A 26,561-nucleotide genomic window follows, 5' to 3' on the forward strand; every position below is an offset into this window, starting at 1 on the left:
CTGAATTATGTTTTAGACTGAAATTAAGGTGTTTTGGCTCTTTTAGGAAATTTATTACAGTATCAATAAAGTTCCTGAACTCAAACCTCTACCTGGATTCCTTATGAGCTCCTAGGGCTGGCCTCCTACCTTCACCTCCTCAGTCCTAGGATGACAGGCATCCGAACACCACATTAAGCAATGGTAATTGCTTAAAGCAAATATACCACACCAATCACAAGACTCATAATCAAAAACAAAAGAAAAAAAAGCAAGTATCACAGAAAATTATTACTAATACAGGTAACACAGAGAGGACAAAAGCCACAGAATTCAGTAACAACTTAGACTCCCACCAGATGGGCACAGCTGATGACAGCCCCACTAGAGACTGAAAACTGCAACTAAAAGTGAGCTGCTCTGTCCTTTTCTCGGGTGTTTGTTTCAGAGTGGGGGCAGACATGGAGAGTAAACATTCCTCTGCACTCTATCTTGGGAAGACACTATGCCCTGACCTTACTCCCTGCTAAAACAAAGGTCTGAATTTGAGGGAAATGCCTAATGAGAGAGGCCTAAGGTAAACCTTCAGGTTCCCAAAGCTCTCTATACTTCACCAAAATGATCCCCACCATTCTGTTTTAAAAGCCTACATTATAAACCCATAAGGGCTTTGTTTATAGCTGGAAGACTGCTGAGCACATACCAAGCGTTCAATAAATATTTCCTGACTAAATATTGCCTGAATCCTCCACAGAATTATAAGCCTTATGGGAGCAGGGATTTCAAGTGACTCACTCACCAATTCCCACTACACTCAGTGATGCTGTGATCTACAGACCGTTAAGAAAAACCTTTTACTACAGAGCATATGTAGGATTGGAAATCACAATACTATGCAGCCTACGGAAGACTCAAACTCCCTAACCTTACCATGACTGCATTAATGAACCAAGGAAAAGGGTTTCAAAGAAACCAAGTTTCAGTATAATCATTACATCCCATTCACAGTCAAGATTAATATTTTAAAGTAAATCCCGACTTTCTAATAATCTATTTTAAACTTTGTTCCCTAGTATCTGATCTCAATCTACATTATTATCTGAAGTGGGAAGCCATTCATTGTCTGCACACAAACACATTTTACCAATCATTAACTAAAAACTGAAAAAGTAAGATGAATGCCAAGAAATATGAACAGCAGTCAAAAGATATGTCCCAACTAAACTGAAAACAGGATATCCTTCAAAGTGATTTTTTTTTAAAGCAAACCTCCCACTCACTGATCAATAGAATTCAGCTATGACACTTTTCTGGAACAAATGACTCAATGAAAAATGCAGACAAATTTTGCCATTTGATCTCAAGTATCACTTAGAAAACCAGTACAGTACAGCCACTTCAAAATCACCATGCAAAAATAAATAGAGAAAAATATTTGAAAGCAATACTTAACAGTTCTCTTTTAAAACAGGAAGTCATCTTAACGTTAAGTCAGAAAAAGGACACTTTCCCAGAGGTTCTCAACCTGTGGGCTGTGACTCCTTCAAGGGGTCACCTATCATACATCCTGCATGCCAGATATTTATATTACAATTCAAAACAGTAGCAAAACTACAATTATGAAGTCTCAAACTTTCAAATGCTGTGACCCGTTAATACAGTTCCTCATGTTGTGGTGACCCCAATCATAAAATTATCTCATTGTTACTTCATATCTGTATCTGAATCTGACATGGATATCTGATATGCGACCGCTGTAAAGGAGCCACCAGGTCCTCCCCAGCAATGGGTCACTATCCACGTTGAGAACCACTACTCTAGAGAAATGTATTCTTATAAAGTATATCACACAGAATAATACGACCTTTGATATACTAACAGCTCACTCCTAAAGATTTAACCGATAATCTTCAAAGAAAATACAGAGCCAGTGTGACAGCTCAGGAGGTAAAAATGCTTGCCTCGCAAGTCTCATAACCCAAGTTTAGCCCCTGGCCCCACAGAGCAACTCCTGAATCTGTCTTCTAACCTCCAATCTGATCTCCACATATGCAACAAGGCTTGTGTGTATTCACTCTCCCATACACACAAATCCTAACACATACAATAATAAACTTATAAAGAAAAAGAGTACAGTATAAACGGTCTATTAATTTTTACTATGTACATATAAATACACTTATCAACAAGTCAAGCTTATCAACTTAAAAGCTCATGCATTTTACTAAAAGACCTCACTCACTCAAAACTATTTTTTTGTTTTGGTTTTTCAAGACAAGGTCTCTCTGTGTAGTCCTGGCTGTCCTAGAACTCGCTTTGTAGATAAGACTGGCCTTGAACACAGAGATCTGCCTGCCTCTATCTAACTCCCAAGTGCTAGGAGGAAAGGCATGCAGCACTGCACCCAGCTCAAAACTATTTGAAATAAATCTTACATTGTTATTGATACTATTACAAATATAAGTGGTTGCTGGTGGAGGCTATTTGTTTTGGTTGCCCAGACTCGAAATAAACATACAGAAACTATATTAATTACAACACTGCTTGGCCAATAGCTTAGGCTTATTATGAACTAACTCTTACAACTTAAGTTAACCAGATTTTATTATTCTATGTATCATCATGAGGCTCGTGGTTTACCAGTATGATTCCAGCATCCATCTATCTCCTTCAGTAGCAACATGGTGTCTCTCTGACTCGCATTCTTTTCTCCTTTATCTCTGTTTGGAATTCCCGCCTTGCTCTATTCTATCCTGTCATAGGCCCAAACAGCTTCTTTATTCATTAACCAATAAAAGCAACACATATACAGAAGGACTTCCCACACCAAGTGGTGTCTATTTTGTTAGACCTACAATTTAAAGTCACACACCATCAATTTTGGGGCCTCCTTTTTTGAGGTTCAAAACAATCTTTAGATACATCAAACAGGCTTTTGAAACCTGTTTCCCAGCCTACAACAGATTTAAAATTGGAAATTCAAAAAAAGGGAGGGGGGCTAGTGAGATGGTTCAGTTGGTAAATTTGATCACCCAAGTTTAATCGCAGATACTCACCTGATGGAAGAAAGCAAATTCCTGCAAATTGTACATATGCACATGTGTACATGCATACACACAATAAATACATAAATGAATATAAAAATTTTAATTCTAAAAAGGAAAAGAAAATCAGAAATACTGATCCAATAACAATACAAAACACATGTCTAGAGTCAACTATACCATGTCTGTATTTAAAAGAGAACACAACTTGTTGGAGAAATAGCTGGCTTCCGGAGTAGAGCAGGATGTAAAAAAGACACGCTGGAAGCTGTATTCGATACTCTGTTACTGTGATAAACACAATGACCAGAGCACCTCACAGAAGAAAGAGTGCAGTTCAGAGGGAGCCAAGGTGTGTGCTAGGGTTGGGGACAAATAGTAGCAGAAGCAGGAAGCAGAGAGCTCACATCTCCAAATGCAAACACAAAGAAGAGAGCAGGAAGTGTCATAAGGCTTTTAGCTCACAAAGCCCAACTCCAGAGATATACTTCCCCCTAAATCTTCCCAAACAGTGCTACCAACTGGGAAACAAATGTTCAAATATTTGACCCTCTCAGAGATACATTCAAACCACTACAGGAACATTTGAAAGCAAGGGCACCTACTAGTCAATGTAGAAGACAGTTTGAGGTGAAAAGAAAGAAAGAAAAAGAAAGAGAGAGGGGGGGGGAAGAGGGAGAGAGGGAGGGAGGAAGGGAGGGAGGGAGGATAAAAATCCATGAGCTTCATTTTAAAGGATATACAGAAAACAAAGAAACATGTTACATAGTACCAAAAGATTTATCATCAATGCCTGTGTAAAACTCTATAAAAGAAAAAACCACTTCTTTAACCAACTATTGAGGGGAAAAAGATATATATAGATAGATACACACACACACTCTCTCTCTCTCTCTCTCTAAAGATACCTAGCAATAAAATGCAATGTATGGATCTTAAATATAAGCCACTGTGAAATGGCATTAAAGAGATCACAGTCACAAGTGGTGGTGCAGGCCTATCATCTAGGCATCTGGCATGCAGAGGATTTCCTGGAGTCTGAGGCTAGCCCGGGCTACATAGCTTGTACCATACCAACCAGGAAAGGAACCTGTCTCAAAAACACAATACAAATTCAAAATATAAACTGACAGGCAATCACAGATACCTTCCTGTATATATCTAATATCAAGAAGTCCCATTGAATTTTAAGTCTGATGACAGTATTTTTGAAAATATATACACTCAAAAAAAAAAAAAAAAAGCAGAGCAGACACTGGCATTAAGTGACAAAGAGCAAGACCATGTGCAATAATTTCACCATCTTACTATACTTATTGTATGACATATACAAACAGCTCCTGAAGGAACCACTGTATTCCACAACAACCATGTATGACACTCATAACAGCCACCCCAGTCATCAAGAGTAAGTTAAATTACGTTTGATGCAAACAACTTAAGGTGACAAAATGTACAAACAATGAAATGCAATACACTGAACTTTCTATTTATATCTGTTAAGAAAAGACGGCCATAATAATTTTAAGGGAGGAAAATGGCTGATTCTTCTGCTTACATGTTTTTCTTTACTCACTCTCCCTCACATATTAGCTAACCACAGCTAGCTCAAAGATAAGCATTCGCTGTTTAAATATAGAATTGAGATAGTAAGAACTAGACATCCGGAATATCTTCCCACCGACAGCAAACACTTTCAAACTAATTTATATTCATCATGCAGCTATTAAAACACTCATCAAAACTGACTACTCAATATGGTATGATTTGATTTTCACCTAAATCTTATTTACGTTATATACACATACATGCATGTTGTGCAGACTGAACTATGCCCCCCAAATGCTATGCTGAAGTCCTACTCCACAGTACCTCAAAGTGTGACTGTATTTGGAGAGAAGATTCTTAAAGATATAATTAGTTAAGTCTATAAAGATGGGACCTTATCCAACATATTGAATGTCCTTAAAAGAAACAGTAACTTATAGACACATATAGAGATACCAGGGATATGCAAACATAATGAAAAGACAAATTGCACTAGCTGTCTGATACCAGAGAGGGAGGCCACAAACAAAAAGCAAATGCCTTGATCTTGGTTGGACCTTCTAGGACACTGAAAAAAAACCTAAATTCTGTTAAGCCATCCAGTGTGCAAAAGTTTATGATGGTAGCTCTAGCAGACTAAAATGCATATAAGCAGAACTGGGATAACAGAAAACGAAAGTTAGCCTTCAGTAAAGTTGGCTTATCAATTTTTTATTGAAAAAAGAAAACAAATTTAGCAGCTAAGGGAGATGGCTTAGTCATTAAAGTGCCTGCCACACACACACGAGGATCTGAGTTCAGATCCCTAGCACTTGTGTAAGAGTTAGACTGATGGCACACATCTGCAAAACCCACGCTGGTCACGGGGTGGGGAAAAGACTACAGAAAGATCCCTGGAGCTCACTGGCCAACCTACAGGAATCAATAAGCTACCAAATCAAAGAGCTCTAGGTTCAGGGTTTTAATAACTCTACCTCAAAGAATAAGGCAAGGGAGATGGCTAGATGAATAAAGATGCTTGTAACCAAGCTTGAAAACCTGAGTTCAATTCTTGAAACCCATAGAGTGAAAAGACAGAATAACTTCCCTAAGCTGTCCTCTGACCTCCACATGTGTGCCATGGTGGGTGTAGGTAGGTAAGTAGATAAATGTGGAAAGATCAAAGAAAGGTGGAGAATAGAGGAAGATACCCAATGTTGGTGTCTAGCTGCCACGTGCATGTAACACACACACACACACACACACACACACACACTATTGATAAGGGAGGTCCTGAGGTCTCCAAAATAATATTCTCAACTGCCACTTCTGTTGGTTTCCCCCTAGAACAGGATGGCAAAGCCCTATGGTTGACAATTCCACAGAGCTTAGCAGCAGGACAGGAGAATAAGCTGCCTGGGCTGGAAGCTCCCTCGATGTGGACTAGCTTTCACAGTGCTAAAAGTGTAACACAAGATACTGGGTGTAGCATGCATTTTAATTGATCTTAATAATAAAAATCAGAGTCAGCTATGGGGGGTTAAAGCTGAAGGATCAGAGAAGCAGTGCGGCCAGCCACTAGAGTTCTCACCTCTACAGACTCAGACCTGTCCTCTGACTGCCATGAGCTCCTGTCTCCTCCCACTTTTTAATCTATCACGCCTATCTCCACCTCCCTAGTGCTGGGATTAAAGGCATGTGATCCCAAGTGCTAGGATCACCTTTGTGTGAGTTCTGCTTCTCTTTTAGACTAGATGAATTTCATGTAGCCCAGGGTGGCCTTGAACTAACAGAGATCCGTTTGCCCCCAGTCCTGAAATTAAGGTTATGTGCCACCACTGCCTGACCTCTAATGCTTAGCTCTGCACTCTGATATTCATGCAAGCTTTATTTGTTAAAACACAAATAAAATATCACTACATTTCCCTTTCTGTCTTAAAAAAGCAATAACTAATGTAAGAAAAACTATATACAATAAGTACAATAGCTATATGCAATATATTGTATTGATATATACAATACATCAACAGTGTCTAGACCATTAGCATTTGACAAATTCAGAGAAAATTCTCCATTATCTATCCTATCTTGGTGAGTTCAAAGTGTTGTACCTCATTCACTTTCTATTCTAACTTGTATTACCAACTCAAAATTATCCTTTTATGTCTCTCAGCTTTATAAACTTTACATTTCTTTAGTAAATTTCTTTTCTGAGTCTGCTAAATAAGGAAAAATATAAATATCTCATCTTCAACTCCCTCAGAGACCCAAGAAGGAAATAATACAAACCGAGTAAGCAGAAAATGCAAGCAACTTTCAAAAAATTGTGAGAAATGACAGAGACAGCTGGCTGCCTGGACAACACCCAAGGTTCCTCTGCAATGTTGAGGCATCCATCTTCAGCCTAAAGGTCTAGAATATTCAACAAACTTTTCTATACAGCAGGATTTTTGAAGAACTGTTCCCACCTTATCTTGACAAGGTTTGGCAATCAATCTCTTTTATGTCCTGCTTGTCCAATTAGGATAAAATACTGTCAGAAGTAGAAGTAAGGGCACTTTCTTACCCAGTGGCTTACTTTTGCCACAAAGAAAGTAAACTTCATGTGGAATTTCTTTGATTCCATTATCTTCTCTGAAGCAGACAGGTGTTGCCAGGAGCAGACTTGTCTCATTGTCATAAAAAGAACCTATGTTATTAAGACATCTTAAATGCCATATTCTGTAGATCCCTGAAGTGTCTGAAGACGATCTGTCTATCTAAAATATGTATGTCTGACATTATAAACATACCTAATATGCCTACAAGTTTGATTGTAATAGGTGACTATTAACCTGCATTTCTTTATTATCCTAAACAGTTGGTAATAATAACTCAAGAACTAGAAATTTGCATTACATTGTTAATCGAGCTGTATGGGTACAATACCTTGAACAAGATTAGAAATGTATGTACAGTATGTTTTAACAAAATTAATCTCAAATTTGTATCAATATACAAAATTTGAATACAATATACAAAAATCCAATCCAATGTAAAATATTTAAAACTAGTAGTTGCTTTTTAAAAGCAGATTCAATAATCTACCTTTTTACCTTATTATATCTATATCCTCTCTGGGGGAGAATTATCACCAACAGACTTATTTATCTGTGGGCCTTATGTGCCTTAGTACCCCTATCCAGGCTGGATGGGCCCACTGATGAACAGTGTCAAGTCTATTATGGGGGTAATTAACTGCTTTTTTACTGGATTTGACAATGCCTCACAAGAGGAAATTCATGTATATTTGGTCTCATGGCCCTAGGAGAAGCCACTGATATCGTTGGCCTAAACAACCATGCCCATCCAATTGCCTCCTAAATAACTATTATGCCCACTATTCCCTGGACACACACTGCAGTGGTCAGCAGACTGAGGATAATGACTGCTGAATACTCAGCTAGGAATGAGACGTCTGTGTCACCTTCTCGAGAAGGGGCAGGAAGAAGGTCAGCAACGAAAGCGAGCAGTGATGCGGAGTGCTGTTCCGCTCTTCACTCACAGCGGCTGTGCTGGCCTGCACCTACCCCCACTGAGGATTCACATGCGGTTCATGGTTGATGGGGAAGAGACACTTTCTTCAGGGGGGTAGCTACTGGTAAGGTATCTATGCTCCTGTAAACTCCACTGAAATTCAACAAGTACGCCTCTCCCATAGAGGGAATAAAAAAAGATATGAAAACAGAAGGGAAGAGAAAACAGAAGGAAGGGAAACAGATTATAAAAAGTGGAATGAGTGGAGAAGCTCCATGAATATAATCAAAACATATTAAATACATATGTGTAAATGTCATAATGAAACCCATTATTCTGTATAATTAATATAGGCTAGTGAAGAAAACATTTAAAAACACCCGGGTGGTATAGGAGGTCCTTCTGTTTATGTGTTGCCTTCATTGGTTAATGAATAAAGAAACTGCCTTGGCCTTTTGATAGGGCAGAACTTAGGTAGGCGGGTGATGTGGGAGTCTTCTGTTTGTGTTGATTTCATTCGTTAATAAAGAAACTGTCATGGCCCATTTAGTAGGCCAGCCCTTAGGTGGGTGGAGTAGACAGAACAGGAAGAAGGAAGTGAGGTAGATGGCTCAGACAATTGCCCTGCCTCTGCTCTCTGAGCCAGTCGCCATGAAGCCAGCCACCAGGTCAGACATGCTGAATCTTTCCCGGTAAGACACCACTTCGTGGTGCTACACAGATTATTAGAAATGGGTTAATCAAGACGTGAGAATTAGACAATAAGAGGCTGGAACTAATGTGCCAGGCAGTGTTTAAATGAATATAATCTGCGTGTTGTTATTTCGGTGCATAAACTAGCCAGGCGGCCGGGAGCCGGGTGGGATGAAAAACAGGCCTGCCCGCTCACGTCCTCACTACAGGCGGGGGAAAACAGAACTGAATGCTGGGAGGAAGAAGGGCAGAGTCAGAGAGACCCCATGGATCCTCCACCTGAGACGGACACTGGTAAGAATCTTGCCCGTAAGCCGCAGCTGTGTGGCAATATACACAGATTAATAGAAATGGGTTAAATTAAGATGTAAGAGTTAGCCAATAAGAAACTAGAGCTAATGGGCCAAGCAGTGTTTTAATTAATACAGTTTCTGTGTGGTTATTTTGGGGCTAAGCTAGCTGGGCGGCTAAGAACAAGTGGGCCCTCTCTTTACAACACCCAGGAGTGGTGACGCATGCCTGTAATTCCAGTACTTGGGAGGAACATGAATTCAAGACCAGCCTGAGTAAATGAATTCCTGTCTCAAAACAAACTGTCAGTCCAAAAGTCCCGAGAAAGCGTAAAAAAGGTACCTAAAGAAGACAGGCAAGAGTGGCCCAGCAGAGGGTGTCAAAGTCCTGTGCAGGTGTCAAAATCAAAGTGAATGAAAAAGGCACCTGCCCTCTCATGCTAGAACTCAAACGAGATGAAGATGCTGGTCTATACAAAGGGGTTAAACCAGAACTGGTGAGGAGTTAAGACAGGAGACTGCTTAAGCAAACTGAAGACCAAATCCCTCACAATTTGGAGAATTAGCTAGAAATATGTTAAGAAAATTAAAATGAGCCCTATGCATTTAAAAAAACCAAACACAGATGTAATTTCATCTGTAGCTCCACATACACACTCCAGTTTTGACTACTCTTCAAGAATGATAGCCATGTGTACAGCCAGTACATAGTGATGGCTTCTAAATACTATTCTCCACAAAAGAGAATGAAGTTTCCTTGTAAAGATGGCCAATTCCAGGGCTGGAGCAGGAAGAGTACAAGGCGAGCCTGGATCATGTTATTGTAAGAAAACAAGAAAATATCAGAGAAAACAGAATGCAGCTTGCATGAGTACCCACTAGCCAAACTGAAGCCAGTGTGAACCTCAAAATAAACAGCAATGGCTGGGTGGAGGTGGTGCACACCTTTAATCCCAGCAGAGGGAGAGGCAGGAGGATCTCTGAGTTTGAGGCCAGCCTAGGCTACAAGAGCTAGTTCCAGGACAGACTCCAGAGCTACAAAGAAACCCTGTTTCCAAAAACCAAAACAAACAAAGAACAGCAATGGATTATAACCCCTTCAATAAAAAAACAGGGCATTCTAGTCCACACGGATAGAAACAAACCAATACCATGAAGGGCTGAGAAGAACTTTTTTTTTTTTTTTTTTTTTTTTTTGGTTTTTCGAGACAGGGTTTCCCTGTAGTTTCTAGAGCCTGTCCTGGAACTAGCTCTTATAGAGCAGGCTGGCCTCGAACTCAGAGATCCGCCTGCCTCTGCCTCCAGAGTGCTGGGATTAAAGGCATGTGCCACCACCGCCCGGCCTGAAAAGAACTTTTATACCTTCAAGGCTCACTTACAAAATACTTCCTACAAACTAAAGAGAAAAGTAATTTTATAGTGAAAGACCTTAATCAAATAACCAATAATAGGAGATGTCACCCGTTAAGAAGCAATGACAGAAACACAGGTTCATTTTGTGGTATTTCTTCTCAAAATATGTAACTTGAATCTAATGGGGCGATATCAAGGTTAGAACAGTCTACAGATAACATTCTGGAGTGTGAAGTTTATGACTCATGAAAAGATTAAGACATCTGAAGGAAGCTAGAGAGACACTGCAGCTACAATTCCACACTGGATCACCAATTCTCCAATACTGATGGTTGTACTACGGCTAAACCAAGTAATGTCCTTGCTTACAGGAAATCAACATATGTCAGGAGGGCAGTGGGCATCAGCTCATTAACTTGGTTCTCAAACTGCCCAAAATGTAGTGAAGACAGCAAGCAGGCCCCCTCACCGCCTCCTGGCTAGGTAAACCCGCACACAACTGTCTACAGAGTCCAAGACAGGCAATAAAGGAAATGAGAATAAGGAACATACCAAGAACACTTTGCCTGATGCATCACTTACTGAACATGTAAACTATCTGAAACGCATAAAGTGGCAAATCAATCTATTCTTCCACTAAAACAAACAAAAAGACCAAGACTGTTAAGTGAAATGTCCTGGTTTTTAGAAATATGCATATTTATTTTATGTTTATGGGTATTTTATGTCTGTGTATCACATGCATGCCTGGTGCCTGCAGTGGTCAGGGACCCTGGAACTGGAGTTACAGACTACTGTGAACTGCCATATATGAGTACTGGGAATCGAACCCAGGTTCTCTGAAAGAGTAGCAAGTAGTGTTCTTAATGGCTGAGCAGTCTCTCCAACTCCCAACTTCTCAATTTCTGAAATACACAAAGTGCTGAGCAAAACACAAAATGTTCATCTGCTAAATCTGAACCAGAGCAGCCTCTAGCCCAGAGGCATGCTTCTCAAAGCGAGGCCTCGGATACAGAGAAGCCACAGGACATACACATGTAGCCTTCTCACAGCCACAGTTTGATCTCAAGGGTTTGCCCTGGAATTTTCCGAGACAGTGAGTTCCATATTTTTTAAAAGCTATATATTGTAGAATATAGTGCAAAGTTCACGCAATTTTTTAAAACTCTGATTTAGAAAATGCCAAGGTAGCTGGGCAGTGGTGGCACATGCCTTTAACCCAGCACTCGGGAAGTAGAGGCAAGTGGATCTCTGTGAGTCTGAGGCCAGCCTGGTCTACAGAGTGAGTTACAGGACAGCCAAAGAGACGCAGAGAAACCCTGTCTCGAAAAGCCACAGACAATGAAAAAGGAAAATGCCAGGGTCACAGAAAAGCTACAAGAACAGAAGCAACAAAAAAAACAAAACCGCACACGGCTATTACCAAATTCGCTGTTAACATTGTCTGTTTATTCATTTGCTATTTACATATGTATATATATTTACCCATAAAACATAGACATTTTTAATGAACCATTTAAAAGTTATACACAGTAGGTGTGGTAGTGCATACCTGCTCCCAGCACTTGGAGGCTGACACAGGAGTGTGGCATGTGGGCAATACAATGAGTTCCAGCTCAGGCTGAGATACATAGTGAGATCCTGCCACAAACAAAAATGTTACAGACACCATGGTCCTTTCTCCCTACCAACTACACTGTGTATTTCTTAAGAATAAAACCATCTCCATGCATAATTTTAGGATATTTATCAATGTTAGTAAGTTAAACACTGATATAACATTTTTATCTCTTCTACCACATAAACTCTAAAGTTATCAAGTGAATATTCTTTATTGTATTTTTCTCTCTAAAACATGTCCAATGTTTCTTTGTTCTCCTTTAATCTGGACTACTTCAAAAGACTATCTTTATAAAGAATGTGCGGTGTGTGTGTGTGTGTGTGTGTGTGTGTGTGTGTGTAGTGTGAAAGATTAGATTAAGGCTATTCATTCATGGTGGAGGCAAAAAAGCAAGCCATTAAGGCACACAATGTCCACTGGCAGTATTTGTTTTGATTATGCACTCATGGTGTGATCTGGCTTTGTTAATGTGCAGTTACTATTTCTAATAAGCACACAAAAAGGAGAAATTTAAAGTCATGCAGACATCTTGTTTTCATCAAATTCCCCTCTAGGTTTGTCAGTTATTGATTCCTATCTGAAGCAATTCTTGTTATGGTCTCAAAATAATCATATCATAGGAATAAACATAAATTTAAGTTAGACAGGTTTCACCTTTTGAGTATAGGCCCATATTCTTTAGGTGTTAAGTACAAAGTTACCACTTTAGGAACACTATACTCAATGGTTTGAATATACAAGACTAAAGCAACCAGGAACAGACTCCAGGATAAAGAAAAATCAACCTGAGTTGAACATCAAGAGTGGATGGAGTCTATTTAGAATCATTTAATTACTAAGTCAAGACAGAAAATTCCACTTAAAAAGCTAAAATAAGAACTGAAGAAAGGCTCAAAGGTTGAAAATATATACTACTCTTGCAGAGGCCCCTAGTTTGGTTCTGAGCATCCACATAAGGAGGCTCACAAGTGCCTGCATCTCCAGCTCCAGGAGATCTGACTCTGTCTTCTGGCCTCTCGGGCCCTTGCACTCACATACATATATTGCCAACTCCACCTGACACACACAAATAATTGAAAATTTAATACACATTTTTTAAAAGCTAAGATAGATGGTAAATCTAAATCCTAATTACAAATCAAAGAATCACTTGACAAAGTAAATATATCCTATCAATTTATAAAACTATATTATTATAAGGTACCAGGTTTGTCTCCCTTCTCTACATTCAGATCCTTAAGTTTTCCAAGAGATTGCACACTATTCCTTGTAACTTCTAACAGCTCACCCACTTTCATATATGTCAGCATTCCTATCTCCTCTCTCAGATAGAGGTTAGCCACAAAAATGTCTACCTCTTCAAAGCATGACCCACAGAAACTTTAAGTCAAACACACACAATTAAAATTTAAAGTTTTGGGCATTATCATGTGGAACACTGGCATTTTATAATCTTTCTTCCTGCCTTTGTCTTTTTTAAATGTTGGTCTTGACTTAATAAACTGATTTCAGAATCAATTAATAGGTTATGCAAATGATTTGCAAATTCAAAGCATTACCCCAGAACTTGGGCCATAATTTTTTACTAGACTTAATCAAACTTAATAAAATCTAAGTATGGTATGAATCCAAGAAGTGTATGAATTATGGTAGTAGAAAAGGAAACTAAGAAATAGGAAAAGGTAACAAGCACCAGGCATTGTAGCCCACGTCTTTAATCCCAGCACTTGGGAGGCAGAGGCAGGCAGATCTGAGTTCGAGGAGATCCTGGTCTACAGAGCAAGCTCCAGGACAGCCAGGGATACACAGGGGAAACCCTATCTTGAAAAGCCAAATAAGATAGAATAAAATGGCAGTTTTATTGAGTTAAACACTTGAAATTCAAACTTTGCCTTTGGTTGATGAGTGCTTAGATAAGAACACTGTATTTGCATTTTACATTGAATAGCAATCAAGCCTCTGCAGTGGTTTTTGAAATCATAGACAAGGATGCTAAGTCACTGGCCATTTTACAAAGGTTACGCTGAAGTTATAGATTATATAAATGTGTGTGAATTTCTACATGAAGTATTTTATCATCCAGTCTGAAATCACAGGACATTGTCTGATTCCTTGCCACTTTCCCCCTGCCATATTAAAAATGTTTAAGACTCGCAGTTCCTTTCCCTATCATCTTTTCTGGGTTTCATATAGCCCAGGCTAGTCTCAACTCAAACTTGCTGTAACTGAGGCTCGCCTTGAATTCCTGATGTACCTGCTTCCACCTCCTAGAGCTGGGACTATAGGTGTATGCCATTACATTCAGCCTCTCTGTTCTCATCAGTTACTTCTTCACAGTGCTGGAGGACTGGACCTAGTGTCTCAAGCAGAGTACGCAGTAAGAAGCAAAGCAGAGCGCTCTAACAGAATGATTCTACAAAAACTGAATAAGAGACTTCAACAGTCAAATCATTTTGCTTTCTTTATTTTGTTTGTTTGTTTTTCGAGACAGGGTTTCCCTGTAGTTTCTAGAGCCTGTCCTGGAACTAGCTCTTGTAGACCAGGCTGGTCTTGAACTCAGAGATCCGCCTGCCTCTGCCTCCCGAGTGCTGGAATTAAAGGTGTGCGCCACCACCACCCAGCTCAAATCATTTTGAAAAGGTGATTTAAAAGAGAAAGATTCCAGATTTATTTTATATTTGATATATCTCCGAGATTTGAGGAGTCACTAACGGAGCAGGCATGGTGACACATGCCCATAATGCCCGCACTAGGAAGGCTGAGGAGAGAACCTCAGTTCAGGGACCTGCAGTTCTAGGTTACAGAGCAAGACCCTGTCTCAAAAGCAGACACTAACAGAATAGTGAAAGAATACCAAACACTATCACTGAAAGTGAGTTCAGAGTTTTTGTTGGTTTGTTTTGTTGTGGTTTTGTTTTTGTTTCTTAAATGGTTATGTGCCAACAGGAAAATATGAGAGTGAAACAGATGATTTTCAGTATTAAAATTCTGGACATAGGGGAAGACCTGTTAACATCAGTTGCACACAGACAGAATATATGAAATACAATCTACCGTTCTATTTTTGTCACTGCTTTACTGTTTAACATGGACACAAATTCTTTGAGTTAATCTTTTCTCAAAAGAAAAAAAAGAGTACACATCATATAGTTTTAAAAAAGAAACTTTATGTAAAAGCTGTTCTTAAGATCACATATAAAATTCAAGAAAAGGTTTTTTGTAAACTACAAAGCACTATGTAAACTTAAGGTGTTATGCTAATCTAAGGCAACCAGAACTATAGAACAAAAGGTAACGCACAGACAGAAATCCACAACATGCATGCTATTTTCCACACTAACACAGTAACTGCTGAACTATTTCCTTGGACTTTTAAAAGGTCTTATGATCCATCTATTTAAATATCAAAATGCTTTCAAATTTCCTATGAACAAATAGTGACGTTTTACATAATACAGAAATGAGCTCTCATATACAAAACAGGTTTTCTGTAACTAATTTAGATTTAAACACAAGACAGATAACAACCTAGTCATATAAATCCCTGGAATTTGGACTGCCAAACACATTCTTTCATGATTTTAAAAAGCCAGACTTTATAGATATCTAGCAATCTCCAGATGTTCACTCTCAGAAATCACTTGTTTTGATACACAGCACAGCATTTTAAATGGTGCTTCCCTCCTTTGCTTCCATTTCTGGTATTTTACTTACACTTAGTAGAAAACATCTCTAGATGCCTACTTAAAATCGGCAGTAAGCTCCTGAAGGACAAAAACATGTCTTTTTGTGTCCTTTCTTTAAGGATAAAAAGTATATGCCAGGCAGTAATGGTGCATGCCTTTAATCTTAGCATTTGGAAGGCAGAGGCAAGGAGGATCTCTGTGAGTTCAAAGCCAGCCTGATCTACAGAGCGAATTCCAGGACAGGCACCAAAGCTACAGAGAAACCCTGTCTCAAAAAACAAACAAACAAAAGCATAGAACTTGCCATTCAGTAGTGACACAAGCCCTTTAATCCCAGCACTCAGGAAGCAAGGCAGGAGGATCTCTGTGAGTTTGAGGCCAGCCTGGTCTACAGACCAAGTTCCAGGACAGGCTCCAAAGCTACAAAGAAACCCTGTCTTCCAAAAACAACAACAACAAAAAAGCATAGAGCTGGTCCACCTATGGCATTCATCCACACATTCAGCAATGTTCTAGCTAACTCATGCTGTAGATACTGTAACTACATTTAAGAGTTAGTATTCATTATGTTATATATAACTATGTTCTTTTTGCATGTGTTAGAGTATGCGGCATATGCATGTTCAAGTATACATGTGTACACGTGTGTGTAGGTGTATATGGTTGCCTGATACTGTCTGGCATCAGGAATCTTTTTGTTTTTTTGAGATAGGGTTTTTCTGTGTTGCACTGGCTGTTCTGGAACTCATACTGTAGACCAGGCTGGCCTTGAAACTGCCTCTGCCTCCCGAGTGCTGAGACTAAAGTGTGTGCCACCAGCGCCCAGCTGCATCAGGAATCTTCCTTATTCATGAGTCTCTCCACTAAAACCAGAAGTCAATGGTTTGGACGGTGGAATTATAAATTCACTGAGCCACCCATCCAGCATTCAGATGGGTGCTGAGAATCTAAACTCACATCCAGCAAGCACTTTTCCTACTGAACCGCTTCCCCAGTCACCAATTAAGGCTATATTTGCTCTTCAAGACAACCAATAAGAAATTAAAAGTTATTTAGGAAAAAAATCTCAAATGATTAAATGAAAAAAATGGCTTACTGAATACTGAAAGGATGTTCGAAGCTAGCTTAATATTTGAAAATCTGCCAGGCATTGTGGCATGTGCCAGTAATCATAGCTACTGGAAGGGTGGCGTGAGCCCAAAAGTTCAAGGCCAGCCAAGACAACGTAGCATGCCTTGCTTCACAAATAAATTAAAAAGTTAACAAAGAGCTTGCTGTAGTGGAGCACCCCCCACAGACCCAGACTCTGAAGGAAGAGACAGGGATCAACCATTCAAGGCCAGTCTCAGCTATGGAGTAAATTCAAGGCCAATCAGCACTATGTAGGAACCTGCTCAAAAATACAAAAATGAAATCCTGTACTGCTCTTTTAAGAAAGCAAGATTTGAGCTGAGGATGTAGTTCAGTCGGTAGAGTGCTTGCCTACCATTTATAAATCCGTGAGCACCCTTATTACTCCATAATCCAAGGAGCACCCTATAAACTAAATGTAGTGACACATGCTCAGTAGGCAGGCACAGGAGGATCAATGCCACAGTGACTTTGAGGCCAGCCTGAGATACATGAGAAAATGCAATTCTCACACATAACCTTCTTGTATTACAATTTGAATTTTATATGGCAAACTGGCATGGTTAAGTTTATACTTTCTTTAAAATGCAAACATTCACCTTTAGGCGAATCCCAAGATAAACATATTAAAATTAAATTAAAACTTTTATTACGAAAAACTAATATCCCAGGGTGTGTAATCTAGCTGATGCTCCCACCAGAACCATCAGTTCAAGCCAGCCTGGACTAAGTAGTTAAGACCCAAAAAAAAAAACAAAACAAAAACTGACTTAAAAACTTAAATAGAGCCAGGCAGCAGTGGCGCACGCCTTCAATCCCAGCCCTCGGGAGGCAGAGGCAAGCGTTTGTGACCAGCCTGGTCTACAAGAGCTAGTTCTAGGATAGGCTCCAAAGCCCCCCCCCCCCACACACAAGGCTCAACAGTTAAGATCACTGGCTGCTCCTCCAGAGGTCCTGAGTTCAATTCCTAGCAACTACATTGTGGCTCACAACCATCTGTAATGAGATCTGATGCCTTCTTCTGGTATAAAGTTGTACATGCAGGATAAGAGCACTCATACCCATAAAATAAGTCTTCTTAAATTTTAAAAACTTATATAAGAAAAGCATGATAAAAGACTGAGAATGAAATGTATCCAATCCCTGCCTCATGAAAATCAGTAAGAAAAGTGGGATTTACTGATATTTTCCTATTTTTGCAAACACACCTGAGGTTTAAGATACATACTGTGAGACATTGTATGTATACCCATATGTGGAGGCAACACACCAAAATAACACGGGCTAACTTTAAAAACAAGAACCGTTTCCCAAGTGCTGCCTTTTCCAGTGATCCTAATGTATGTAATGAAAGATATTGTACCCAGGAGAAATTCCAAGCACCTGCCAGCCAAACTACCTGAAATTCATTAGCTGCAGAGTAAACAGATCCTCCAGTTGCTTTTACATAAAACTAGGGCAATACAAGAAATGCATAACTTGAGCGTGGCATCAAAATGGCCAGTCATCTAATATTCCTACCTCTGGTGCCCCAGAGCACCACAGCATGCACAGCAGTGTGTTCCTACCCAAACACTCTTTCTAAGGCTCAGCTTCAACTTAAAATCTTTCCGATTGACAAGATGATTCACTACCAGATTCCCTTCGATAATCAGCTTTTAAAGAACCATTCTGCTGATCAAACACTGAGTTTCTATGCTTATAAAAATGTGGTCTTCTCACAAGTTTCCAAGACCCCATCTAGACGCAGGCATCCACTTCCTTGAGAAAAAATGCTTTCAGCGTCTGTTACCCAGAAGAATTTCACATGTTTGCAATTCTTCAGTCGAAAAAGAAGTTTTTAAACATAACTGCTTTCTTTTATATTAATGGCTCTCTTGATGATAAAATAAAGATCAATGTAACTCTAAGTTCCAGGCTAATGAACTGCATACGGGGAACAGAAACAAGAAATTTGGCAAGAGCTGAGCAGAGCTCTGCTTAAAGGGTACTAGTAAAATATACCAGCTCCCCTCCCCCACTCCCAACCCTTTACGGTTTCAATTAAGATGGGGCCTAGTCTGACTCTTAAAAGGGGACAGAAAGAGAAAGCATAGCTCCTGCTAAGAAGTTTCTTCTTCCGGGGCAACTCTAGAATACAGACAAGAACTATTTCTTTCCTTCCTTCAGTTGACACAGGCATGTCTCCGCCGACATCCCACCTGGACAACACCAAATCTAAAGATAAGGAAAGTCTCATCAATTGTACCACCCAAAAGATGGCATCAAATCAATCAGAGTAATTTTTTCTTAATCCAACACTGGGATCACAAAAGATGGCATGAGATGAATTTTTAAAGCCCAACACTGCATATCATTAATACGCCATAAAAACAGGATTTGTTTTCCCTATTGTAACTCTCCTTTCTGCTGCCTCTCCTGGATTAGTTACGGGATGAAGATGTTTTAACAAAGCATATATTTTCAAAATTAACTTAAGGGCTCCAGTTGCTGAAAAGACTTTCAAAAAACGCAGGCTTCCAGGATTCCTCAGAACCAAAGAAAGGCATAAATGGGTAAAGACTCCATTACATACAGAGATTATCACAGCCCCCCAAAGATACTCATTTGTTTTTGCCAAGTGCATAATCGGCGCGTTAGTGGACATGCAGGCCAGTGTTCCAGCCAATATGAACCGGAGAATGAACCCAGGCACGAAACTAAAAAAGAACCAGTGAAAAGTTAATGCCCCTCTAAAAGGAGCCCAAGAGTGAAATAACTTCACTATGTAAGGAATTATAAGACATCAAAGGTTAGATAATGGACAACAGGTGTCTTAGGAGAGAAAGGAGCCACAATGAGTTGCTCCTATTTTCGGATTTCCATTCTCAAGCACTGTAATAACAATTTTTTCCTCAAGAAAATCAAGACCAAAATTGTGACTCTATTTAACAACTGCAAGAACCTGATGCTCTTCTACTTGCTTTTTATTCTACTTTTATAATCCATTAATCCCAACCTTGTGTGGGCAGATTAAAATATGGGTTAGAGCCAGATGGTTTACTGATCCATGAACATTAACTAACTAGAGATTTATTATCAAGAAATGGAAAAGAAAAGCATCTGAATACAGGCTACCACCACATAAAATATTTAACATAAAATCAAATCCAGCAGCGGGTATCACATAACTGCAGTATCTGCCAGAGCGGAATCGTTTCTCTCACCATAACACTTAAGAGTTCAATCTTTACAGTAACTGGATTCCAGTGGCCTCAAAGAATCGTAATTCCAGACACAGGTACTGGCTACCCTAGAGATCTTCTGTTCCTCAGACCAGTCACAAAATTTACCACCTGTATTCTGGCTAAAGGAACACTAAGACACTTCAGCCTACCGAATAATCTATTCTCTTTCTCTCCATTCCACAAAGACAGCATATTCCAAAAATGGAGAATCCTTTCTTTCCCGATCGAGGCCCCCTTTCTTATGGATTCATTGGACAGGATTACTTCTCTCCAGCATGCAATGGAGAACACATACTTCTGCTTTCACTCTTAAAGAGGGTACCCCAACACAGATGCACCTCTTCCTTTCCTGTATTGAGTAAATGAGGTGCTCTCTCTCCACCACTACAAAATGTTCAGAGAAGTGGAGGGAAGTTATCAGTTACCAAGGTCTACTTAATAAATCTCCAAATATAAAGACTGACGAGGGGTGCCTCCAATTCACAAGTGGGTCCCTACTCTCTGCGGAAAGGCTGCCCCAGTCCTCCTAGAACTCCGTAAGTGGAAAGATAGACCCTTGTATTTGATGAAGGGGTGCTCCGACTTTAATCGGGGTCGGAGGACGGTGCTAAGTGTGCCTGGAGGGACGTAGCAGTTTCTGGGGGTCGCCTAGGGGAAGAACGGCCCCCGCACTGAAGGGGGCTCTGGGAAGAAAGGAGGGTCTGGAGGCGAGGGCTGCATGGGGGAGGGGCCGCCCGTCCCGGAGGCGGCGGCTGCGGCGGGGCAGCAGCCTCGCTGGGACCATGTGCGGGAAGCGGCGGCCACCCGGAGGGGCAGCCGGGGAGCAGGGCCCGCGGCGCGCGCGCAGGAAGCCGGGGTCCCGGGTTACGCACGAGGGGCGCGAGCCCGCTGCCGGACTCACCGAGGCTGCCGGCGAAACCGTCCATCTTGCGGGGAACGCGCCGGGCTCGGGGCTCAGCGGGGCGGGCGCTTCATTCAGCACGCTGACCGAGTGGCGGCCGCGGAGCCTGACGCGCTCGTCCTCAGCGTCGCCAGACACGGCTCCTGACTCCCGCCTCCGCCGTCCGCCCGTCAGTCCGTCAGCCCGGGGGGTCGGTTGCTCGGTCAATCAGGTTGAGAGCCGCACAGCCCGCCGCCTTCCCGGCCTCTCTCCTCTCTCCCAAGCCGCAGCAGTGAGCGCAGCGCCCCGCCCCCGCGCCCGCGCGCAGCCACGGCCCCGCCTCCGCGCACGCCGTCACGCTTCCGATCCCGCCCCCCACGTGACGGATCGGGGCGGGGCTTCTCGCGGCACGCCCCTTTCTTTGCCGGGCCTCTGCGGCCCGCGAGGTTCTTGGAGCTGAGATGATAGTGTCTGAGCTTGCGTTCTGCTCCGGGTTCGCGGCCCAGGTCCCTCCAACCCGAAGCTGGGGCCGAGTGAGGGGGGGGGGGGGGGCTCAAAGGCATCCTGCTGCTTGGGAAATTCAAGTGCCTGGTGGGATTTCTCGATCTGGAGTTCTCTTGAAGGGAGATAATCCCCCAAGGACGATAAAGAGACAAACAAGTGAGAGAAGGGATTCCCCCTTCCTGGGGTTCCCCTCTCCTTTAGTCAGGTGAGAAATAATAAAAATAGAGGCAAGACTTCTTGACCAGCTTGGGTCCAGCACTGCCATGGCCATAGGTCCCAGGACACAGAACAAGTAAGCAATGTTAGTGTTGGATGAAGAGTTCATTTTACTCAGTGGCTCTCAACCTTCCTAATGCTGTGACCCTTTAATACAGTTCCCCGTGTTGTGGTGACCCCAACCATAAAATTATTTTCGCTGCTACTTCATAACTAATTTTGCAACTGTTACGAATCATAATGTAAATATCTGATAGGCAGGACATACCAGGTTGAGAGCCCCTGGGGTAGGAGTGGTGGGGACAAGGTAGCCTGCCCAAGGTCATGGAGCCTGGTGGAAGTACCTCTAAAAGGCCAGCTTCCTTCCTGTCCTTTTGTTCCTTGCATCAGAATGCAAAGCCATGGTTGTATAGTAAGCCATAGAATAGCCTATCAGGAAATTATATCATAGACTTCTTTTTTTAAAAAAATAAACCTGAGATCAGATCCAAATCCATGAAGTCACCTAACTCATTTAGGCCTCACTTTATTCATTTGCAAATCCAAGGGCTATTTGTGTTCTGTCCTCTTCAGTTCTCAGCGTGACCCCTTCCTTATAGAGACATTTGGATAGTTTAGGTCCCCTCTAGTTTGAAGATGAGAGTGACCGAGAACTGTGAGGTGTTCAGAGACTAACTCAGATATACCTTTTTAAATAGCTAAGTTGGGAAAAAGTAAGAATGTTTGTTGATAGAATTGCAGGTTACAGGTTACAAACCGAAGCAAGAAGAGAAGAAACGGAGGCAGCAACTGTCGCCGTGAAATGACTGGTAGAATTAAATGAAAGAAAGGACTGTTAAGCATCCTTGAAGTTTACTTCTCCCCTTCGGTGCTCTTTCAAAACCTTCTTGAAGGGCGTCGCAGCCAAACTAGGAAGTCAGGGCTGTGATTAGGACCCGGCAAGGCTGAGAGTTGGCACACCCTGTAAAGTGCTTTTTGTGCAGGGATGACAGCCTGAGTCCAAACCCGGAACCCACAGTTTTCAAAAGGGTGTGATGGAGAGTGCTCACGATCCCGGTGCTGGGGAGATGCAGACAATGGAGCCCTGGGGCTTGCACAGAGAGCTCCAGGCCACCAAAACAGAGCAGGTGAGACCTTACACCTGAGATTGACCTCCGGCACACACATGCACAAGCATACACAAATACAAATATGGCGTTATTAGAAGTAAATCTTTCATTTGTTTGTTTTTGTTTTTCGAGACAGAGTTTCTTTGTGCAATAGTCCTGGCTTTCCTGGAACTCGCTTTGTAGACCTGGCCTCGAATTCAGAGATCCACCTGCCTCTGACTCCCAAGTGCTGAGATTAAAGGCATGCACCACCACCACCCGGCTAAAAATAAATCTTAATTAAAAGGAGAGGAAGGCAATTTGGGTTTTCTTCTAGCATGGTAGACCAGTTTTTACACTATCGATAGTTGAAATAAAACATGATTTCACACTTATAGTAAGGCTATATATAGCATTGCTAGAGGTATTCTGATTAATTTTATTTCCTACATTTCACATTTTAAAAAGAAAAATGTACACTGTCTTGTGCATTTAAAAGCCTACAGTGCTGCATAACTGAGTATGTTCCTGACTGAAGACATTGTCTGTTTTGGCTTGACATCAATGAAAACCAAATTCTCCGCTTACAATGTACTTACCTAACGACTGCAAGGATCTTCCGCCTCGATCAGCTTGTGCTTCTTTGTGTTGCAATCCTTGCTTCTCCCACACTCCTCACATTCTGCTGCCAGCCCTGTGTCCATATCATGTTATAACCTCTAGCCCTGAAACTCTGTGACAGGATGCCAGGTGAGTCAGTGCAGTGGGCCACGGGAGCACTCCCAGAATCCTTTGCTAAACAGAAGTAGCCAGCAATGATTCAATGCAAATGACTATGGGTCTGTGTGGAATTTATCACTAAGCTTAAAGTTAGATGCATTCCCTACTCAACTTTCCAAAACCGGATGCCCCACATATCCAGTTTTTCCAATACTGCCTGCTTGGGTGGAATATGTGACAGAGGGAAGACTGTAATGGAAAGATACACCTGCTTACAAACTCACCTTACAGGGCAGGGCACCTTCATCTGCAATCTCTACGCCCTGGAGGTTGAGTCGGGGAAAATCAGAAGTTCAAGGTCATCTTCAGACACAGCACTTTTGCAACCAACCTGGATTAAATAGACTCTGTAACTGTGTCTCCAAAAGCAAAACAAACAAACAGGAAAATTGGGGACAGGCGGTAAAGAAACTTGACGTTCAAGCACTGTTAATTTCATGATAAATCTGGCTGTGTTAGTTATTTTTGCCAAAATAATCCAGATTTATTCTAACTAGTGAGACCAACCAAAGGTGTTTTGTTGTTGTTTTTAAAAACTGAGACAGGAAAAATGAAATAAATATTCAGAATTAGGACAAACAAGGGCTGAGGAGATGGCTCAATTGGTAGGGTAAAATGTTTACTGTGTAAGCTTGAGGACTTGAGTTCAAGTCTCCAGAACCCATCAAAAAAGCTAGCACTTCAGCTGAGCAGTGGTGCATGCCTTCAGTCCCAGCTCTTAGAAGAGGCAGGTGGATCTCTGAGTTTGAGGCCAGCCTGGTCTTCAAAGTGAATTCCAGAACAGCTAGGGGGTGTATAGAGAAACCCTGTCTTGAACAAAAGGAAAAGAAAAGCTAACGTGTCAATATGAGTCTATAAACAAGTACTGGAGGAGCAGAGACAGGCAAATCCCAGGGGTTTCACTGGGCCAGTCAGTCAGTTTAGCCAAAATAATAAACTAAACATTCTAAGTTCATTGAAAGACCCTGTCTCATAAGGTGGAAGGAGACAGAAGGCAATCAATATGGATCTCTGGCCTCCATATATACACATAGATACACATATATATACACAGAGAACAAATAGACTAACTTAGGTACAAACACCTTCCCTCAGTAATTCTGACATCTTTCTGGGGTGGATATGTTTTATATCCTTCTTAATAAGAATCATATTAAATTGAATTTACCAGAATTCCCAACAGCATGAAGGAGAGGAAGAGTCTTTTCTTTGACTATTCCTCTGTTTTTCAAGAAATCCCTTTGTCCAGTGAGCTCCATGGTCCCTGGTGTCATTGCCCTACAAGGTTCTTTCTTGTCCTTTATCATATTTTATCCCCAGTCCATTGTCTATGGCTCAGTCACATGGCCATAGAGTAGGAAACGCCTTCCTGTATATTCAAAAGGAATTGTCAGCCTTTCTTCTCATTCATGGCTTTCATTAGAGTTATGTCTTTCTCTGATTCATTCATTTAGTTCACTTTACTCAGATTATTATTTAGTATGTGTTTCATCCACTAGGCTATATACTGCGAAGGTAGCTTCTAGAACACGCAAGAAGTGCTCGAAAAAGCAGACTCTACCAGGCCTGGGGGCACATACCTTTGATCCCAGCACCCAGAGACAGAATCAGGCCTTGAACTCTGAGTTCCAGGACAGCCAGGGCTACACACACACACACACACACACACACACACACACACACACACACACAAAAAAACCCTATCTAAAAAAAAAAAAAAAAGGAAGGAAAAGGGAAAGAAAGAAAGGTAAGCAAGCAGATTTGGAGACTTGGGTTGAGATGGAAATGTAGCTCAGTTAGAGCACTTGCACACAGCCCTTGAGTGCATCCCCAGAACCACATGAACAATGTAGTGATACAGGACCATAATCCTATAATTGCCAGTATACGGTATGAAGAGGCAGAAGGATCAAGAGTTCAGTCAGTATCACCATCGTAGCTATATATCACTCTGTAATGAATCTGAGGCCATACTGAGCTATGGGATATACCGTCCTTAAAGCCAGCCAGCCGACAACAGCAACAAATGTGTGTAGACTCCACAAACATAGTATTATACTTCCCAGATTCTAATCCCAGCTCCAGTCAAGCTAAGTAACATTAGACAAATTATCTAACCCCTGTACCTCAGGATTTCATAGGTGTGATAGCCACATTTCTGTGACCCTAGGCTGCAGAACAGAGTATGATGACCCAGGTAAAGCTTCCAGAACAGGGTCCAGTGTGCTGGGAGCACTAGTAGCTGTTGTAATACCACAAGCAGTTACATTTCTCCTGTTTTGCCCACCTATTCATATTCCAGTATGTTCGGTAGCTGTGCGGCAAATATATACTAAGTAATGAGTAAACATGGGAGAATTGAAAACTCAATTGAGCTCATTATTTTAACACCTGATGCCCAGCTGCTTTATAGCAACCAATATCAATTGATTTGTTTTCTATTTCTCCAATGGAATGTTGCAAACCATCTAGTTACTATAATGAAGTAAAACAGTTAATATGAGTCTTTCAAAATGAGTGTGGAAGATAGGGGTAGTGGCGCATGCCTTTAATCCCAGCACTCAGGAGGCAGAGACAGGCAGATCTCTGTGAGTTCGAGGCCAGCCTGGTCTACAGAACGAATTCCAGGGCAGGCTCCAAAGCCTGTCTCAAAAAAAAAAAAAAAAAAAAAACACAACCAAATGAGTGTGCAGCAAGTTATTATCATTAAACATGAAACACACATAGGACACCAAATGAATGAGACAGTTACTGATTACTGAATGCGGGCTGGAGAGATGGCTTAGAGGTTAAGAGCATTGTCTGCTCTTCCAAAGGTCCTGAGTTCAATTCCCAGCAACCACATGGTGGCTCACAACCATCTGTAATGGGGTCTGGTGCCCTCTTCTGGCCTACAGGCTTACACACAGACAGAATATTGTATACTGATTACTGAATGCCTATTTGGATATTTCATCTTTTTTTGAATGAAGTTTCTTTCTTTCTCTCTTTATTCCTTCCTTCCTTCCTTCCTTCCTTCCTATCTT

General features: G+C 41.2%; 1 protein-coding gene across 3 annotated transcripts in view; it reads right to left on the reverse strand.

Moving 5' to 3' along the window:
* Eml4 (EMAP like 4) overlaps positions 1–21,246 on the reverse strand; it is a 125,002-nt gene extending 103,756 nt beyond the window's left edge. For 2 of the 3 annotated variants that reach the window (XM_038320360.1, XM_038320359.1), the window contains exon 1: positions 20,969–21,245. Coding sequence is in view for 1 of the 3 variants with exons in the window: in XM_038320361.1 (XP_038176289.1) it covers positions 20,969–20,993 (25 nt within the window). In the remaining 2 variants the exon portion in view is untranslated. Of the gene's footprint in view, positions 1–20,968 lie in introns of all 3 variants that reach the window. The other variant, XM_038320361.1, reaches the window with a different exon arrangement.
* Between the last annotated feature and the right edge of the window lie 5,315 nt (positions 21,247–26,561).

This window comes from Arvicola amphibius, chromosome 2 (assembly GCF_903992535.2).
Source record: "Arvicola amphibius chromosome 2, mArvAmp1.2, whole genome shotgun sequence".
Lineage (NCBI taxonomy): Eukaryota > Metazoa > Chordata > Mammalia > Rodentia > Cricetidae > Arvicola > Arvicola amphibius.